Genomic DNA, 21,003 nt, shown 5'->3' with positions numbered 1-21,003 from the left:
TGTATAAGTACAAGACCTTTGACAGGTTGATAAATATTCTACTTCTATAGGATTGGTGGATATTTCTATTTTCACTAGAACCTTATTATAATTTGTTTAAATATATATACCAAATAAAAAATATTCTAGGCAATGCCTTAAAATTGCCGATAATAATACATATTAATACATCTGAATGAGAAAAGCCTAAACTGAAAAAAGCTGTTTTATGGAAGCATAAAAATTCAGCATTTCTTTTTCTCTTCCACCAAACTGTTAAATTGTTTCACCCAATACTGGGAAATTTTTGCATTAAGAAATTAAAAGGTGGATGAGTAACAAGATTAGAATTAAATTAAAAATCAAAGCGTGCTCATTTTTACCAGGAGTCAAGTATGGACAAGGACATTTACAAACAAAGCTCTTCCTTTTCATTGCTGTGGGATTTTCCAACAGTGTAAAGAAAGATGAGGAGGGCCAGCAAGGGAGGGTGTTCTGCAGTGGGGATCGGCTGTGCCATCTAGATATCGCTGAGCAACAGGTTTTGAGCTAGATTGGCCTTACCCGGGCTTTACTTCTTGTTAGGTGCAATAGAAAGGACTGCATAAAAGTGGGGGATGCCTTTTAAAGAAGAGAGAAGCAGCTGTTTTCTTCCTCAGCCCATACTTTCCTCAGCCCGATACCTTGATAAAATACTACACCTGGGTGTGGGGTGGGGAGCCTGCCCTCTGAGAAGGAGAAACACCAGCGAGTCCCTCCAAGGCTGGTGAGGCTGCACTAGGTCCCTGGGGGAGGTACTTCAGGCAGCGCTGTCAGAGCAACAGGTTGCCAAGTGCTCCAAAATGGCGTCACCAACACACCGTGCAAGGATTGTGTGGCTAGATAAGATGCTTACTACATTTGTCTGGTAGTTTAAAAATCTGTAACCATTTGGGGCATCTTAGAGTTTAAACTGATTGTATAAATAGTTTGCTGTTTAATTTTTAAAGTCAAATGTTTCTTGAAGGGTGGAGAGGCTTGTGTCAAGAAGAATGTGGCCAGCAGGTTGAGGGAGGTTATCCTCCCTCTCTACTCTGCCCTGGTGTGAGGCTGCATCTGGAGTATTGTGTCCAGTTCTGGGCTCCCTGGTTCAAGAAGGACAGGGAAGTGCTGGAGAGGGTGCAGCAAAGGGCTACAAAGATGATTAAGGGATTGGAACATCTCTCCTATGAGGAAAGGCTGGGGGACTTGGGTCTTTTCAGTCTAGAGAAAAAGACTGAGGGGGGATCTTATCAATACTTATAAATACTTAAAGGGAGGGTGCCAGGGGGATGGGAACAGTCTTTTTTTCTGTTGTGCCCAGTGCTAGGACAAGAGGTAACAGGCACAAACTCGAACATAGGAAGTTCTATCTAAACATGAGGAGGGACTTCTTTATTTTGAGGGTGGCAGAGCACTGGAACAGGCTGCCCAGAGAGGTTGTGGAGTCTCCTTCTCTGGAGACACTCAAAACCCGCCTGGACACCGTCCTGTGCAACCTGCTGTAGGTGACCCTGCTCGGGCAGGGGGGTTGGACTAGATGATCTCCAGAGGTCCCTTCCAACCCTGACCATTCTGTGATTCTGTATGACACAGAGAAGAGAGTTGAGGCTCTTCTACATTTTTTGTACTTGAACACTACCAAAACACGATGCTTTACAGTATCTGTGCCTGAGAGACTTTACATGTAGTAAGAATTTGGACAAGAAGTCATCCTCAGAATACTTGTAATTAATATATGAGACTATATTAACCCGAGATCAATACACACCATGATATACCAACATTGCTTATGGCAATTCATAATAAATCTATGTTTACCAGGATACCTGCTACTAAACAGCCTTCTTTCCATGAAATACGTTGTTTACTGTCACAAGTTACTCAGAAAAAGGTGTTATATTTCTTGATTCTCCCATGCTGAACAAGTAAGAAGTGGAGCATTATACAGAGCGAGCTCCACTTGCGTTTTCTGTGCAGCCCGTTCTTTGCAGCTTCAGGCAATGTCTGGTATTTCAAACTATGTTTTCTCTAACACCTATTTCAATAAGGCTGATAAATGGCAGGTTTTCACGACTCAAGTTTTAGTATTATGAATGTTCTTTGTCTTGTCTAATTCAGGTTGAATATGAAGGATTAAAGCATGAGATTAAACGATTTGAGGAGGAGACAGTGTTGCTTAATAGTCAGCTAGAAGATGCCATCCGGCTGAAGGAGATTGCTGAGCACCAGCTGGAGGAAGCTCTGGAAACTTTAAAAAATGAAAGAGAGCAAAAGAACAATCTGAGGAAGGAACTTTCCCAGTATATCAACCTCAATGATAGTATGTATAATAACCATATTAATATATCAGTAGATGGATTGAAGTTTTCAGAGGACGGGGGCGAGCCCAACAACGATGACAAAATGAACGGACATATCCACGGGCCTCTTGTGAAACTCAACGGTGACTACCGAACTCCCACGGGTAGGAAAGGAGAATCTCTGCACCCCGTCTCTGACCTCTTCAGTGAGCTCAACATATCAGAAATACAGAAACTGAAGCAGCAACTCATGCAGGTAAGAGCTGAATTTAATCTCCCGAAGTGTTTAGACACGCATCCTATGGACCCTAGTGACAGCTTTTGCAATGATTTCCCCAGTGGTGTTCTTGATCACATACGTCCTTTTTCTCAGACTTCTGCTTCCTTCGTATCCAGAGTTTGCTAGAAATACTCCTAGAAAACAGATGATCTGTCTGTGAAAAGTCAGTGTGATCTGAGCAGATGATTAGTGGGAAGAGGAGGAAGGGACTTAATTGCTGTGGTTGCGGGTGGCTAGACTGTTTTTTCCCGGTTTGATGGTAGTAAATGTCCCTGAGATTGCAAGTCAAATAAAGTACTCTTCAGTACAACCAAAGCTATCTGGAAAAGACCACTAAAATACAGACAGACTCAATTATGCCTCCTTGCAACTTAGAGGGAGTTTTTGCCATTAAATTCAGTTTGAACAAGATTTGGCATACTGCCAAGAGAGAACAAAAGGAGAGGAGCGCTCCTCCTAACAACCGTGCACTTGGAGAGCATGTGGCGTGTGAGATGTCACAGAGCGCCCTTGTCCACCCTGGCAGTGCCGGCGGATGCGCAGGCTGCAGGGGGTGCCTCGGGGACCATACAGTGAGCATTTGTTCTCTATTCACCCAAGCCCAACCCAGGCATAACCAGAAGAGGAACGCGGGATGCAAGCCAGATAAAAAACCAAGCTGCCAGCCCCAATGCTGACATCATCTTAGAAAGGGGCACAGTGCCACTCAGAGGAAGGGTCCCGCTGCCCAAGCTCTTGAGCATCTTCTCTGCCGCAATAGCTTGAAAGGTTTTGGCACCACCAAGGAAACATCCAGCATTTTCTCACTGCAGGCTTTCAAAAAGCGCCTCTTCTAAAGAGGGGGAATGTTAAATCCTTTACTGCTTAAGATGTAAAAGGCGATTTGGAAGTAAAGTAGAGCAAACCTAATTTTCAGTGCTTGCTAGCGAACAATAAATCCCTATGTGGTCTGTCCTATATTTGCTGAAGAGTTAATTGTTTTATTATTTACTTCATTGCCAAACTCACCGTGGGAAGTTTTGATCTGAGCTGTGACATGGCAAACACTGATGACATCTTCTGCTTTGCACAAATAACTTTGATGCAAGAGATATATAATTTAAGTGGGAAAGCTTGACGTTTGGAATTTTATTTCTGTGGAAAATTCTGTCAGAAACTTTTCCAGTATTAAAATGTGCATGTATGTGTACGTATACATTTACGTATATAATATATGCACATATATACTATATGCAGCTTTTGGTTTCATTCAGAAATACAATTTTAAAAAATAAAAAAGCAGCTTCAGAAGAAATGCTTTGAAATGTTCACATTTTTAAATACAGCATAAGCATTTTCAACTGTAATTTACAATGAAGTTTATGCAATACAAATTTGGAATGAAAGCTGTTTGGAAATGAAAAACCAAGATTGATTATGTTCTGTCTTGATTTTATTAAATTAAATATTGAGCTTGATAAACAGCAAACTTTTACTTGAAAGATACTGCAAATGTTTTAATGGTTTCTGACTTTAACATTACTTATTTATTTTATGCTTCTTAAACAAAGAGTCAACCTTCTGACAGTTACTAGCCACAAACTGTCTAGGGTTCTCTAGGACCCTAGGAGGATCCTAGAAAATAAATATAACCATTTTTTGGTAAGAACAGCTTTGCTGGGCCCCAGCACCCTCACCCCAATAGCCACCACCATTGCTCAGTGTTCTAATCATGTTTAAAGGTTTAAGGTTTGAAAAGAAAAAACTGGTTTCTTTAGATACTGAAAAGACTCTCTGAAAAATGCCAATGTATACTTTCTTTTTAAAGTGGTCATCATCTCTGTTGAGTTGCATTAGCTCATCTTGGGTCACACAAATTAAATGGAAAAAATCCCTCCAAATTTTTCCTTGGAGTAGTTGGGAGATTCAATCAGGTTTAAGCTAACCAAAGGTAATTCCTCAGCAAAACTGGATTTTTTTTCTCCTCTGCAGTGTCTTTGCTATGTGGTGTTCATTCAGCCATATCTCAGTATTTGGGAGACGTTCCTCTTGTTTTCTCCGAAGAGGCTGTACTGTGACAGAGTTGCTGAAGGAACTGACTCTTGGGAACTATTTTTATGTCTATAGGACAGCGGGCTACTTTTTTGGGAGAAGCAAACTTCAGATTTGCCATTGCGTACGGGTGTGGCAAACTTTTTTACTCCTCAGTCTCAAAAAGAAGCCTTCACTAAAACAGTTAGTATGACAGGTATAATTCCTTGTGCAGCTTTAGGATGCTGCTGATCCATGATCTGTGCTGGTCCCTAGGAGAGATTTAATTGTAAATCTTTTAAATTGTTCCATCTTTTAAACCCACTAAGTAAAAAACATCTTGCTGAAAATTCTCATATTCCGATATTTTCTCAGAAAAGCTCAAGGCTTTCTGTTCTTCCTTCATGTTTGTTGTCTAGTGGGAAGAATTCATTATCATATCTTTAAAGCCTAGGACTCCTCCACCATGATGCTTTCCCTATTCCTGAGGCCAACAGATTTGGAAAACTTCCTTCCACCGTGATGCTTTCCCTATTCCTGAGGCCAACAGATTTGGAAAACTTAAAATTTAAGTTCTCTTAAAAAAAAAAAAAAAAGAAAAAAAGAGTAAAAGTCATGCAGCCCAATTTCTGACGCTCTTCTGTAGCGGACTGGAACACCCCGACAAAGATATGATGCAGCTGAGATTCAGGGTTCTTGAACTGAGTTTTCCTGTTGATTTGTTCCAGTCTCCACTAGGAATTTTTCACTGATATTCTGATGTTATTTTTTTTTAAAAAAAAGGATAAAAAGCAATGCTAAAATTGGTTTCCATAATTGCAAACTATAAAGAAAATTGGGAAGGAAATCTCCACAAACTGAAATCTTTGAAGGGAAGGATGCATTACCAAATAATTACAGCTACTTTTGAATTGCTTTTATTTTCATTTTAAGATGATAAATATCCTTACTGCAGCTACTAATTTCAATGTCAACCCCCCCCACACACCACCAACGGGGCTGAAAAATAACTGCAATCCCCAAAAAGTTTGTTGTGAATGGAAATAAGAGTATAGTATTGTCTAGAACAAGAAATATAATTACCGTACTTGGAAACGGCAGAGACATTCAGAAGGTGCGCCCAGGGCTAAGCTGGACCTTTGGTTGTTTTTTTTTTCCATGGAAGTAGAAGCATCTGTTTATAACTTTAAACAGAAGTTGGTCAGCTTAATCCATAATTACTGGACCAGAATAAGTAAAATTTAGTAGATCTATGTATTTCATTTTACCGAATGTCCAAGTTGGTACGTGGGTTTTAAAAGTTGCATGTTTTCTCTGGAAAAAAATCCTTTCCATCTGAAAGAAGTATTTGTTTCCAGAACACATTTAGGTTCAGAAGAGAAACGATCATAAAGATTCCAATTAGCTCTGTTGTAGTTTTCCTTCATGATAGAATATGACAGCTGAGATCCAGTAATCCAGCAGGATCAATTCTGCCTGATTAATTTAAGCACACACTGAAACACCGTGCTGCTTTACACCAAGTTGTTTTCTTGAAGGAAAGGCTCTCTGGCTGTAAGCGCTATATTTATTTTTACATTAGTGCAATCTACAGTTAATTGCCTACTTGCATGTGAACATACGCACAGTGGACCCATACACCTTAAAAAGCCAACTGCTTTCAGTGTGTAATGTATAGATCTTTATTGTCCATATGACTTCTCACCATAAGGTGAGCCGGTCCTTTAAATTAACCAAAACTGTGATTTTCATGCACATGTGTAGCTCATCTTACTAGCCTGAAGGAATATATACCTTAATTTTCTTATGAGAGTAATGCAATTAACACCTAAGCCTGCTATACCGGATGATAACAACTAGAGTTCAGCTGAAAGTTTTTTGGGAGAGCAGACCTGGTGTAGACTGCCTGATGGAAAAAGAAGAGGAAAGCTAGCGAGGAGGCTTTTGCCTGGCGGCTCTCAGAGGCTCCCCAGGACAGGTCTGACCAAGAAATCTGTGGAGAGTGGCCACCTTTTAAGAAGATGCTCTTGGCAAAGGGGAAGGTTGCTCTATTTTAGATTTTTTTCAACACAGTGGGGTGCGCAGCAATGGGGAAACAACGTCAAATGGAGAAAGATATCAATATACTCGTGGTACTTGGCTGTCCTCTTCTGCATTACAGCACAGACCCTGTAGTGCCTAAAGTGGAGCGCCCTGTGTCTAAGCAGACAGACTCTTCCTGGATCATAAAATAATGATGAGGTTTGGCCCTGTTTTTTTAATTCTTAAGCCATCAGTCACCTGTACACAAGAAAACTAGGCTGACTTTTTTAGGTGTTTTTTAACACAGCTTCTATTTTTATTCTAACAGTTTCTGCCTGCAATTGATTGCAGGTTCTAATAGAGGCTGGTTTTGAAAGCCGGTCTGTAAAACCAGGGGATCATCATATGCTTTAATGCCATAATACTTCTGAGGAGCAGCCACTGCTCAAAAGCCTGAAGGAGTCTGAATCACTGCTTGGAACATTTTGTGAGATGGCATTAATACCCTCTCAGTCTCCAAAAGGCTTTTCTTTTCCTTCAGTAGGATACATGGCGGCGGATTTGACTGTCTTCCAAGTGCTGCCTGGGGGGATGCTGATAGGAAAGGAAATACTTTTTAAAGGTTTTTTCCAGAACTGACAGCTTTGAATTCTCAGAATTAGTAATTCAGCCACTCATAAAGGGAACATGGAGCATGCCATTTTCCTTGCATGTGTAAACACAGGGCTGAGATATGGCAACAGTGGGAGAGAAAGAGCAGAAAACCTGGTAGGCTCAGGATCCTGTTGGAAAAGCTGTGAAAGCGAGCAGGATCCCATCTCCTCGTGACTTCCTCTGCTTCCCAATTCACAACTCAGAACAGGACAAAGGCATAGAGGAAAAAACGTTGGAGCATTACACTTAAAATTTGAAATGGGAGTCTTTCAGAGGTGTTATCATGAATAGCAAATACCTGAGCAGATCAAACTTTACGTTTTGCTTGATTGCTTCCTTTAAGATGCTGTGCAGTAAAATTTATAAAGTTCTCCTCCATGATGTCTTCTGCTGTTCAACATCCACATTTCTTTGTGGATATTCAGAAAGGAACTTATTAGGTCAGAACCAGTGGTTTGTTAGTTGTATCACCAATCCTGCTTTTTCTGCCTTGTCCTTAAAAGGATGGATTTTGTTTATAGTTAAGTGCTGGGGATGGGGAGTCCTGGGAGTTACTTGTGCTCAGTCTCCTGATTTGTGTTACGTTCCCACACGGTGGGTTATTTAATCTAATCTGTGGAAATGTACACAGCCATTTGTTTACTGTATTTGCATTCAGTAATCAAGCCTTAATGAAAGTTTGCAACAGTCCAAAGATATAAATAAATATTGTGAAGGGTTGGTAGAGCTATTCATGGGAAATATAATTTCAAACTCCATTGAGAAATGTGTATGTACCAGTGGAAAGGCTTATAATCGACTGATAGTTGGCAGTGATGCAGTTCATGCCTATTAAAATTTGTGGAACATACGTCGTAATAAATTCATTATCATCACTCTAGCTGACTAGGCTGGGGCACTAAGTAGTCCTTCAGTGGGCAACGTGTAAAGTTGTGACCTAGTGATATTGCGAATTGTAACGGAGTCTGGGACTACGTAGCCCTGGGAAAGTTATATGTACCTCTCTCTGACTTAATTTTATGGTTTAGGGATGTATGACCAAAATCTCTTTGAAGCCTTCAAGTTGTGTATGCAGAGTGAGGGAGTGGAAGAGATGAATGTGACTGCCGTTTGGTATTCAGCACAGGTAGGATGAGATCCTGGGTTTCTTACTTTGACTCTGTTGCAGGTGGAGAGAGAGAAGGCCATTCTTCTGGCCAACCTGCAGGAGTCTCAGACGCAGCTGGAGCACACCAAGGGAGCCCTGACCGAGCAACATGAGCGAGTCCACAGGCTCACGGAGCATGTCAACGCCATGAGGGGGCTGCAGAGCAACAAGGAGCTGAAAACTGAGCTTGACTGTGAGAAGGGCCGAGACCCCGGAGAGGAAGCACACGACTATGAAGTGGACATCAATGGCTTGGAGATCCTAGAATGTAAATACAAAGTAGCTGTTACTGAGGTGATTGACCTTAAAGCAGAAATCAAAGCCTTAAAGGAGAAATATAATAAATACGTGGAAAACTACACTGAAGAGAAAGCCAAGTATGAGAGCAGAATCCAGACATACGACGAACAGGTGACGAACCTGGAGAAGTCAACCAAGGAAAGCCAGGAAAAAATGGTCCACATGGAAAAGGAATTGCAAAGGATGACAAGCATAGCAAATGAAAACCATAACACCCTCAACACCGCCCAGGATGAGCTTGTGACATTTAGCGAGGAGCTGGCTCAGCTCTACCATCACGTCTGCCTGTGCAACAATGAGACACCAAACAGGGTCATGTTGGACTATTACAGGCAAAGCAGAGTCACCCGCAGCGGGAGCCTGAAAGGACCGGACGACCCTCGAGGTCTCCTTTCCCCGCGGCTTGCCAGAAGGGGGGTGGCGTCGCCCGTAGAAGCCCGGACCCCGACTGAGCAGGTGACGAAAGAAGCCACGGAGCCTGGCAAGGAGCAGAGCCCGACGAAAACACCTACCATTTCTCCTGTCATCACAGCCCCTCCTTCTTCCCCCGTCTCCGATACCAGTGACATCCGCAAAGAGCCGATGAACATCTACAACCTCAACGCCATAATAAGGGACCAAATCAAGCACTTGCAGAAGGCTGTCGATCGGTCGCTGCAGCTGTCGCGCCAGCGTGCTGCAGCTCGGGAGCTGGCACCCATGATTGATAAAGACAAGGAGGCGTTAATGGAAGAGATACTGAAACTGAAATCGCTCCTGAGTACAAAGCGGGAGCAGATCGCAACCCTGAGAGCAGTGCTGAAAGCCAACAAGCAGGTAAGATGCTAATAAAGCAGTCAGTCGGGAATGTCTTCTATTTACACAGGTCACTTAGAAGCTTTCCCAGGAGTATTTCAGAGTAGAGATTTTACTCACAGGTTATTTAGCCTCTCACTCAATCATGGTGAGGGCAGACCTTTCCTCCTTCCCTCCCTGCCTCGTCTTTAAGCTCTACAGCTCTGCTTTTCTCAGCACCCACCGTTCACCGAGGGCACGGGCAGAAGAGCCTTTCCTGTGGAGGGAGGGACAAGCGGAGGGGCAGGGAGGCATCACCTACCACCCAGCCTCATGCATGGGCATGTCCCTATTACTATTGTGAAACGAAAACGTTTCCAACATTGGAAACCAAAACGGAGTGTGCGTGGAGAGGCGCTCAGGGGTGTGCTGGTCCCTCACCAGGGCAGGTACCACTCTCACGATGGGGAAGGCAAGCGTAGGGGAGACCACCTGGGCCATCACCTCAGCAGCTGCACATAGCCCCGCTGGTGGGATTTTGTGGAGCAGATGGTCCAAGAAACCCGTTGAGTTCTTCCTGGCTTTCGGTAATGCTCCGCAGGCTGCAAAACTTGAACACCCGCCCCAGCAAATTTAAGGGCATTAAAAATGAATGCCACAAAAGCTGAAGCCTGCCTCAGGAAAAAAATGGCAGGCATAAGAATGTGACCGGTAGCTTTGGACCGTACAGAAGTTGGGCATTCCTTTGATAAGACAGCAGGTGAAAAGCTGAGTTATTTGCACTACAGGTGGTTGGAAATTTTTTTAATTATTTTCCTTTCTAGTCAGAAATAATTCCTCCTGTCATTGTCACGTTTTTAATCCTTTAAAAAATAAAACCGGTGTTTGGGTTTTTTTTTAAGAAAAAGGACATCACTGCATGATAAAGCTGACTGAAAGAGTAACTGCATTTTTTTATTTTGCAAAGAATTTATTATAAAGTTTTAAGAGAATAAAAAATTTCAAATTCTTATTTTGAAAATTTTCAGAGCTTAAAAAAAATAATCATCAAACCACTTTATTTTTGATGTTTAACCAATGCAAGTAAGCTGAAAATTACAGCATTTTGTATCAAATGCCAAAAGAGGGCCATGTAATGGTGTGTTTTTCAAGAGTACTGTTGATTATTTTTGGCATACTGTATCTTTCCAATCCCTTTGTATCAGTTAGATTCTAGGTCTGCAAACACTCTAAAAAGTTAAATTTAAGCATGCAGATAGTTTTATTTACTTCAGTGCATGCCCTTATGTCCAGAATTAAGTCTGAACGCAAGAGGCTGCAGTGGCAGAGTCATCATTCCAGATTGCCTGGGACTTTTCTCATCTAAAAGCACTTCAGTGGTCACCACATGGGGGCATGAATCCCAGTTAACAGCTTGCGATTCTATTAGCTGATGACAGTGATGGGTTTTCAGTGTTAAAATTCCCAATAGACAAGTAGTTTGAAGTCACAGTTTCAAGTTTAATTGATTGTTGGATCTATAACTGCATTTCTAGAGTACTGGGGAGTTTTAAATTGCAGCAATATTTTAATATGCATTGAGTCTTTTATAGCATTTCCCCCCCTCTAATACAACACATGTTAAATATTAATTCGAGTAATTAAATACCATCACTAGCTAAGCAATACTAACTCTGAGCAATTATATGTGGATTTTCCATGTAATTAAAATGTAATTAAGATGTAATTGAGGTATATGTGTTTAGATTCCCAATTAACGATTTTTTTCCATTAGCATAGAGCTGTCATTTATTTTTTTTGATACTACCAGAGAATGTAGCTCAGTCTTGCTCTTTTATTGCTGTTCAGAAATAAAGCATCACCCTACAGTGTGCTCACTGAAATGGGAAAGATAGATTTGCTGAGTAAGGAGGTGCTATTAATGAAACTTTTATATATTGGATAGCAGCATAGCTATTGGTAACTGTACAACCGGGTATAGAATCTGTTCATCCAAACTTAATATCATCCTCAAACTTTCAAGTTAAAAGACAATAATATAAAAGTATAGGAGAGATTTAAAGTTGGGGGTGAGGGGGGTATTTATGATGCGCTAGCGGTACTGCTGGCCTCGAGTGATGGGTGTTTCCCAGGATCCAAAGCACATCTCATGTTCAAATAACAGGAGTAAAGATTCATCCCCTTGAGTTCTTCCCCTCCAAAATAATAACTTTTTAAGCAGCAATGGGCTGGGGATATTTTTCCTTTGTGTGTTTCAGTTTAGATGACCCTACAGAGGACATCTGGTTCAGTTTTTCACACGTGCCCCAGAATTTTGATTTGTTAAAACCTTCTTCAGGCCCTAAATGAAGTTGATGTTAATAAGAAATTATGTCTTTTTGTCCCTTATGTAGTACAGCAAGACACTGCTGGTGCCCGAGGTAGGAGGGGAGGGCTGCAGCAGCCCCTGCCAGAGGGAAGCCTGCAGCTGGCGGGGGGCTGGATGCGCTGGCCCGTCCTCAGCCTCCGGAGGGGCCACGTCACAGCTCGTTGTGCTTCGTAGCAATGCACAAATTTGTACAATGTTCTGTAATAACAGAAGCCCTGTATTTGTTAGCACTCCAAAGAGACGCACTTTAGGTGAAGCTTTTTTAGTTGGAGTTATATGGGAAAGCAAGAGGAGCGGCAGCCAAACGGGGACAAACTTTTTAGCAGGGCCTGTTGCGATAGGAGTAATGGTTTTAAACTAAAAGAAGGTAGAGTTAGACTGGATATAAGGAAGAAATTTTTTACAGTGAGGCTGGTGAAACACTGGACCAGGTTTCCCAGAGAGGTGGTAGATGCCCCATCCATGGAAACGTTTAAGGTCAGGTTGGACGGGGCTCTGAGCAACCTGATCTAATTGAAGATGTCCCTGCCTGTGGCATGGGGGTTGGACTAGGTGACCTTTAAAGGTCCCTTCTAAGCCAAACCATTCTATGACTCCACTATGATTCTAAATGCACTGTAAGACTGGCAAGACCTGGCCTTCCTGGAGAATCTCACCATTCCGATCTAGGGGGAAAGACCAACAGCAGGCCCCTGGATCTGGTATTTCGGGCTGTATCTCAGTAATGAAGTCACACCCTTAACCAGGGAAGCACGGGTGCTCTCTAGTGACCACCAGAAGCATTGCAACATCAGATTAAAACCGGAATTGTAGTGTTTTCCTGGCAATAGACTTGGCTGCAGTGCACTGACATCCTCTGTCACCCAGGAACGCTGGGGAAAATGGCTCTCCAGACGAGAAGAAGAGCAGAGTTTCCACCTCCAGACTTGAATTGTGTTCACTCCTCTTCACAGTGACTTACCCGACTGCAGGGCAGCCCCGAAGGGGTCTCTCTTTCTGTCTTCTCCTGCCGCGGTGGCCCTGGCACTCCAACAGGGCGGTTTTAAATCTTTGACAGCATACAATAAACTTCTGTTTGCACCTGACAAGATGTTGCCTCGTTTAATGTGCTTGGCAATATCTGATGATATTTCTTTTTAATGTAGCTATATTTTATTTGGCAATATTTTCAAATAAGCATTAAGTGTTAGGCTAGGCTGCAAACAGACTACCCAAAACTCTATAATAGGGAAAAAAGAGGGCAAGATTTGCTCTAAGAAGCTGCAAAGTAAGCCCAGGAAAATAGATTATTGAACCAATTGCTTAAGATAGCAAGGCACGTATGTCTTGCTAGCTTGCTTGCTTACCTTGTCTTGATTTATATATCCATTTATTTGTAGTCATAATTACTGTGTCAGCACCAGTTTTGTGGAGCAAGCCCAAGTAACATTAGCATTAACAAGTAGCGTAGACTGTAAAGTAATATCAAATTAATGATATAATAACTTTTAGGACCAGTTCAATAATAGTTTTGATTTTGATTTCTAATGACATTCAGAAAGCAAAGCTGCCTATGAGGGGAATTTAATATCCTGAAGTTCTGACTGAAAAATGATCTCCTGCTCTCGTAGGTAAACGATTTGATGGGAAGGAGTTGAGTCAGCAAGACCTTCACATCTGTATTGGCAGTAACTGTGCTGTCTCCAGCTCCCATAACTGAGATACCCATAAAAGTCCTTCAGAAAAGCTAGCTGGAGAACTCCAGACATATGGTACCTAATCTAGAAAAAAAAGCCCTGATGTTATATAGAGAGAATGCTGGGTGGAAAGATCTAGTAGCACGTACGATTTCTGCATTAAACAGGCTACTGTTCTGCCTTCTTGTGTGAAAAAATAAAGAACTTACCACTGCAGGACTTAATATTCTTTCAGCAACATTTTTTTTTACTTGGTTTGCTTCTCACACTGTCAGTGTAATGTAAATGAGATATCAAGTTTTCTTAGGATGTAAAATCTGTATAGAGAAAATGAGGTTTGTTCACAGGTCTCAGGATTAACGTGGTAACCTTTAGGCAGCTAGGTTTGGGCAAACATCTCTTCAGTAAGGATAAGGAGGAGGATCTCGTTAATTCTGGCAGTGCCGTGGGTCTTGGGGCTCGGGTGTGGGCCCACCTCAGGCTGTGCATCCCTGTGGCTTGATTTTGGGGATGGGGCGGGGGCTGAGCTCTGCATGCCCCAGCTCTCTTTTCCCAGGTAGTGTTTCACACTCTGCAGGAGTCTGGGTGTTGGAGCTCTCTGCTCCCTCCCGGCCTTGCTGTCAGCTCTAGGTGACTTCTGCACAGCAAATTCTAGGTGCTCTGTGAGCCATTAACCCTGTGTCTGCAAGTGGCTTGCTGAGTAGTTCATTTGCCCAGTTCTGCAGCATGAGTGGTCTCCTGACAGGAGTGGCATTAGCCCCTCTCCTGTCTTATTGCATTATTTACTTCACCAAAGAGTATTCACACATTTTTCCATGTTTTCATCTTCTTCTCTTGCTCCCCATTTCCATGTATGTTACTCAGAGGTTTCATTTTTATGTGGAGTAAAGTTCTTTAATTTCTCTGACACAGTTTTGTAGTGAACCACTGCTTAAAATCAAATGCTTCAGGAAGAGCTGTTAAAAACAAAGCCAGGTCCTGGGTGTCTGCTTCCTTCTGGCACCAACTCCTTGGAGATGTTGCCCCATCCTTCCTTTCAGAGCACTCTCTGAACACACCGTTCGCCCCAGGTCTTTGAAGTCTAGATTATCCTGCAGAACTGGGTTCAGGCACGACCCCACGTATGTGGTTCAATGGGCACAATTTTGGAGATTGGCTGAGAGGGGGAACAAAGAGAAATAATTCAGACTAGAGCTGCTGCTGGAGGAAGAGTAATGAGAAGGTATGGCTTCAGTTCGTTTTGTGCCTGGTACTCCTGGCAGTCTAGCAGTACAGCTGAGCTGACCAGACACAAAGGTATCTCTGAAAAGCGGATTCCAAGTTCCCCTTCTCCCCTCGGCCCCTCTCCCCATCACACATTCTGGCTTCAGGCAAGTTTTCTGCCTCTTCAGGCTCCCCAAACTGGCTCACAGTCAGCACGGAAGACAACCACCTGCTGTGCAATGGGTAGGGATGGGGAAAGGCAGAGTAATTATCCTTTTGGTGGCAGCTAGCCAATATAGATTGTCTTGGCTGCACTGTAAAATATCATCCTCAGAGCCGAGGAGTCTGACAGCAATCGGCTTCAGTCAGCATCCAGGTCCCAAAACGATGAGCTGTAGGTAACCTGAGCATCCGCACAGTCATGTGCCCACCGGCTCTTACAAGGACCTCTTGAGCCTCATGCTAAAGCGATGCTCTGCTGCTCTACTGGCCCTGGCTGCAGGTTTCCAACAGAAGCTACCCTTGCTTGCTTGCTTCCCCCTTCTTTCCCTTGCCTGTTAAAAACATATTTTTGATAGTTTTATTTACTTCTCTAGTAGAGCACTTGCGCTCATTTGTTCTTCACTGAGGAGACTTTCAGAAGGAAGACCCTCGGCAGCCCGCAAAGGGGTGTGTACAAAAGCTTACCTGGTGCATGGAGAGCCACCAGGCACTTCCAACAAGTTTTGCAATTTATGCTTTGTTTTCCATATGTTGTTTTATGGAAAACTCCAATAGGAAGAAAAAAAAAAAAGGTTTGAAGATTTGACGCAGTACTTCCTCTGTTACCTTTATTCACCAACTAAATTATATTTCTAAGGTATTTTTCATCCTGTAGTGTTACATGTCCATTTAACTTATCCTGACATCTGGACTAAAACTTAGGGATCACAATGATCTGTCCAATCATTGTGCACAGTTTCAGTGATGTGTAGATTATTGGGTTTACATGGAATATGTAATCTCACTGCTGAAACAATTTAACTTTTTTTTTTTTTAAAGTCTAGCATTAGGTGGTACCTATCTTTAAATAATTTTCATTCCTAAACAAAGGAAAATCTTTCACATGTATTCTGTATTTGAAGATCAGGTATGATAGGTTAAGGGACGTGGGATTGTATTTCTCTTGCAAAGCAAAGACATCTGAATTCCCGCCTTAGGGTCAAAGCAGAACTCAGTTTGAGCTATGGTCTACCTGTACTCTCTTAAATCTCTTCTGCCTCGTTAGTGAGCTGAAAATTCTTAAATAAACCCGATTTAATCATATCTGTTAAATAGGGATTTGCCTTCTGATGCACTATTTCCTAGATTTCCCTTCAAAAAATAGTTTTATTAAACATAGTTAATCCTTCTTCTCCATGTTAATTTATGAGCGTACGTTTTTGCTCATGGCTGAAAACAGATAGAAAGCTGACGATTTTTGCTTTAGCCTTCCAAGGTGTAGGATGGTGTCTACATCCTATGTTATACCAAAGCATATGTCAGCAAGGTTGAGAAAAGCTGCATTTATTTGAATATATCCTTAAGCGGTTGATTTTTTTAATGTGTATTGCTGATGATTTCAAATCTGGCATGGAAAAGCCTATCTATTTAAAATGACAGGTAGTTACTAGTGATTTAAAAATCTCTTCTCTCCATGTAAAGTAGTGAGAAAGTAGAGAAAACATTATTGGTGAGTGTACAATTGGAAAAAAAATTGAATTATTTTAACACAGCAATTACTAACCGTGCTATTTCCCCAGACACAAATGAATAGAGTTGCATTTTAGTAGGAGGTGCTAATATGTCCTTCTGTAAAGAGACTTTGTTAGTGGGAAATGTATTGCATTTCAGAAAACTGAGTTTAAAATAGGTTTCCAACTGTTTGGCCATTAGAATCTTTTGTCATGTCCCCTTGCTGTTTGCTTTAAACTAATGTTCTTCTACACTTCACTCGCCTGGTGATGGCTCAAGAATGCACAAATCAACAGGGGAAATCGATTGCCTACAGGAAATGCTGCAACTTATAATGCACTAAATGAAGTGAAAAAATAACTATAACCCCCTCTGAGTAAATGTAAAAGGAAACATTTTTTCCTTCATCTCAGTCAATGGCAATAATTTTAAATTTCTCATAGCAGTAGTAGCTATAAAGTCTCTAATAAAGCCTCTTTAAAACTGTGTATTTTGAATAACTTCAAAATGATACTAAACTTCATAGGTAAAGCAGAAGGTTCAACTCTTGCAAAATAAGACAAATTTAACTATGAAAAGCAGTAGGGCAGTACATTAAAGAAATTTAATGGATGAAAATGAAAAAAGAAAGGAGGGAGCAGAAAAAATGAAGGAATAGGATCACTACAAAGCCTCACTTTTCTGTTAAGTGAAAATTGTAATTTACACTTTTTTTTTTGTTCTCTCTTTTTTTTTTTTTTTTTTTGTCATGGTTAAAACTGCCAAAATAATGCTGATTTGCACAACGATAGGTATTGCCAGTGCTCAGACATAAAAGCAAGCTGTCAGGTCCTGGCTGTCACCTGGCCGAAGGAAAGCCTCAGCTGGCAAGAAGCACGAGGTGAAACACGTTAGTTCCCACCTCGGCTACCTCGGCCGAGTCGCACGTGCCGTGAGTCTCGTTTGCAGTGTGGTCAGGGGACGCACCTGGTTGTTTATTGCCGCTCAAACGATATGGTAGCAGCTCATTAAGCTGTAGTAATTTACTTGCCCGAGTCCTCAACGTACAGCTGCACAGTTTTGCAGAGACATTTAAGGTGTCGAGTTGTTGCCAGTGCATTGAAATTGGCTTTGTCCTTTCAACTGCTTTCTCCTTTTCCCGGTTTCATGGAGTACAACTTAAAAGATGACATTAAAGGGTGCAGTGCAGTGAAGCTCAGGTCTAAATTCTTTTACCTGGTGAATGGAGAAGGAAATCAAAAGTAAAATCAAACGTGGCACCTTAGCTGTTCTCAGATATCTGTCTCATAAGCATATATCCTTGTTTGTGTTTTCAGACAGCTGAAGTGGCACTAGCCAATTTGAAGAATAAATATGAGAATGAAAAAGCGATGGTGACTGAAACCATGACCAAACTACGAAATGAACTAAAGGCTTTGAAGGAAGATGCAGCAACCTTCTCATCCTTGAGAGCAATGTTTGCAACCAGGTAAGGGAAGCGGTTTCCCCGTCTGGCTCGGCACTGTAAGAGCAAATACACGTGTGCTAAGTGAGCACGGACTTAGCTGGGTGTGTTGGGTCCTTAGGAGGAGAGAGAGAAATTATTTTCTGCAAGGTCAGGGGTTTGCTGGATGGAGGTGAATGAGTCTTAGAGTGCACACTGGGCAAAACCCGCAAGCTTTTAAGTACTACTGAGATGCGCGTCTTGGAAAATAAAGCTGGAGAATAGCAATGTCAATACAACCTTGAGTAAAGTGTGATAAATGCCAATACCGACCTCCAGTATATTTGCATTTATAGGGGTTTTTAAAGTGAAAATCAAATAATAGATTTATGTGGTTGATTCACATTCAGAAGTATGCAGTGTTTCTGTCATGTAAAGCTAGGTTAATGATGATCTTCAAAATCCCGTGTTTTCATTATCATAAGATTTATTACTTACCGCTAGTAAAATCTATTTCATCAACCAGCTTATGCTGTAATCCAGCACTAGTAATTGTGAGGCTACTGCAATTTCCCACTCCAGCGTGAATTCTTATTTTATCCTGCTGTGATATTCAATTTATTATCATCTCCTTCACAAGATAAAAGTTTCACTTATCTTCTGGAACATAGTTCCTCCTGGCAGGACAGTAATTAATCATCTCTCATCTTTCCTTCTCCCACACCTTCTTCAGAGGAGCTTTTGGTTTTGGCTGCTTTTTGAAAGGTTACCTAAAAATATTTTTTTTTTAACGATCCGATGTTTTCATCAACAAATTCTTAACTCCCAATTAAGCAAGGAAATTAGTATCCTCAGGAAATTATTCTGTTATATCAAGGCTTTTTTTTTTTCCCCTTATGGTCGAACACAATGCACGTTTCTTGCTTGTGCTTTAGTCCATAAGTGGTAAGACTTCTTCATGCCTCATGCCACCAACTCTCCAGTGCTCCCTGCAGTGTATAGGTGCCATCTCATCTCTTCCAGCCTTTTAAGGTCCTTTGTTGCTGAATGACAGTGGCTGCAGCAGCTGGGAGAGGTGGAAAGGAAGGAGAAGGGACATTTACATGCCGTGACATTGGTGCTGTGTACAAATTCATCATAGGTTCATCGTCAGAAGAGTACATGTAGTGCCATAATGGAAAAGAAGAACCAACTCAGCAGGTGGTGTGAACGAAGGTAGCTCCATTGATTTCATTGGCATCTGAAGATTTTTCCTCAAGAAAGCACAGTTGTGCGTGTGTTTCAGAAATGCATGTGTGAATCTTTATTTGTAAGCTCATTACTCTAGGAGACACATGAATGTACTAAGTCTATAAGGCTGCCTGGAAGGCTATTAACTCCAGAGGACAGGAGTGACATCATGAGCATAAATCATCAACCTATAAGGTAAAAGAAGTTTGCAAAGATTTAGAAGTTGTTACTTAAAGGGACCGTTAGATTATTGGTGTACTGAACACTCGTCACCCTATTTGGGCACCCTGAGTGCACACTTCTCTTGGGTTTAAGGCATATCCTTAAGCTGCATCTTTTCTGTGAGAATTAGGCTTAAAGGGTGACATTCATCTAGATGCCATTTCTAGATATCTTGTGTGTAGGGTACAATGAAGCTTCTGTTTCTGTTCTATGAACTATAAAGGGAATCTGAGTGACTGGCAGAGTTACAGATTTCTGCTTTGAAAATGTCTAATGTTAGTAGAGAGAAACCCCACCCAAAGCATCCACTGCTGCTGGTAAACTCCACGCGGTACTGATTAAACACTCACTGCATGGCCTGTGGAACGTATCCCTGACCTTGAGGTTGTAAATTCTGCCCAGTATTTTCTGAACATAGTTATAAAAAATCATTCACTGCAAGGTCTTGCACATTAGTGCTCCTCAGTGTGCTCCTATAGATTTTTCTCTTGTAAAATATTCCTTTTTCTTCCTTACCCTGGAATCTAATGGCCTTTATAATTAAATCAATCTTCCTAAATGTTCAAATCATTGACTTATTCTGAATACTCCATTTAGAATAGCATTTGTTTAAATGACAGGGAGCTGATATACTATAGATGTCTGTTCAAGAAAAAAAATCTGTTTGAAAATACAAAACTGTACCATTCTCCATGCAGTAACATTCGATGCAATAACAACCTTCAACATAAAAAAGCAATTTAGTCTTCTGTTGAATAAAACAGTGGTTTCCATGGTTATCCTGCATCACATGGTACTTAATGCTGAATTTGTACTGTAGAGAGAACACCCTTCTGACAGTAGAGTTATATTATAGAAGATTATTTCATATACTGTTTGATAGAGCAATAACCTTTCTCTTTCATAAACCATCCTTTTCTCTTCATTTGGTTCCCAAAGGGATGTTCATTCTGGTGCTGAGCTGTACAGTTTCTTCCTCAGATGCGCTGGATAAAGGTCATACCGCATTATAAGGAGAGCACAGCATACCTGTTTCTGGTCTGAACAGCAAAGAGGACACTTTTCTCCAAAGCTCCCCTGTGCAGAAAGCAGGAGCCCTCCTTTTTCTGTGATTTCCCCTGACACTTGTGCATCCTTCCGCTCCTTAAGTTCTTCTCTCCTTGCCCTCAGAAGTCCTTCTGTCCTGCTTGTACCTCTACTTTTGCTCTTTTTACCTCTGGGACTGTTACCCAATCCAAAATCTCTGTGGCTCTGATCTGTACAGCTTCCTCTTCCCCTATTCATTAGCCTTGATCCCTTTCTGAATTTACTTCAGACCTGTCAAGAATATGTCTTCAATACAATTCAAACTCCCTTTTCCCCCAACACCTCTCTTAGAAAAGGAAAGCAAGAGTATAAAACCTTCTTTTCTGTGGGATGCATGGGGTTGGCAGAGCAGAGTTGAAGTTCCTGTTCCATGCCAGGGCCATGTGCTGCCCAACAGGTTTGTGGCTTCAGCCTTTCGCCTGCTTATTTTGTCCTGGGTTGCTTCTGGCAGTCCCAGACCAGAAAAAATGGTGAGAGCCTTTCCTGCCCCTCCTGTCCTTTCCCCTCACTCCAACCCCAAGTCGCTGAGCCAGAGTGGGAGCTGTGGGAGTGTGAAGCAGTGAGAGTGATGGCCAGCCCTCATCTAAAGGGCAAC

At 41.7% G+C, this 21,003-nt stretch overlaps 1 protein-coding gene across 10 annotated transcripts in view; it reads left to right on the top strand.

Moving 5' to 3' along the window:
- Positions 1-21,003, top strand: part of BICD1 (BICD cargo adaptor 1) — a gene marked incomplete at its 3' end in the record, with an annotated part of 188,082 nt that overhangs the window by 140,758 nt on the left and 26,321 nt on the right. For 7 of the 10 annotated variants that reach the window (XM_082494693.1, XM_082494702.1, XM_082494700.1 and 4 more), the window contains 3 exons: positions 2,119-2,556; positions 8,435-9,529; positions 17,764-17,915. In XM_082494693.1, the coding sequence (XP_082350819.1) occupies positions 2,119-2,556; positions 8,435-9,529; positions 17,764-17,915 (1,685 nt within the window). Of the gene's footprint in view, positions 1-2,085; positions 2,557-8,434; positions 9,530-17,763; positions 17,916-21,003 lie in introns of all 10 variants that reach the window. The other 3 variants (XM_082494701.1, XM_082494704.1, XM_082494694.1) reach the window with 3 other exon arrangements.

This window comes from Vanellus vanellus, assembly GCF_965231255.1.
Source record: "Vanellus vanellus genome assembly, chromosome: 1".
Classification (NCBI taxonomy): Eukaryota; Metazoa; Chordata; class Aves; order Charadriiformes; family Charadriidae; genus Vanellus; species Vanellus vanellus.
Note: the sequence above shows the minus strand (reverse complement) of the source record. Positions and strands in the feature narration are given on the sequence as shown.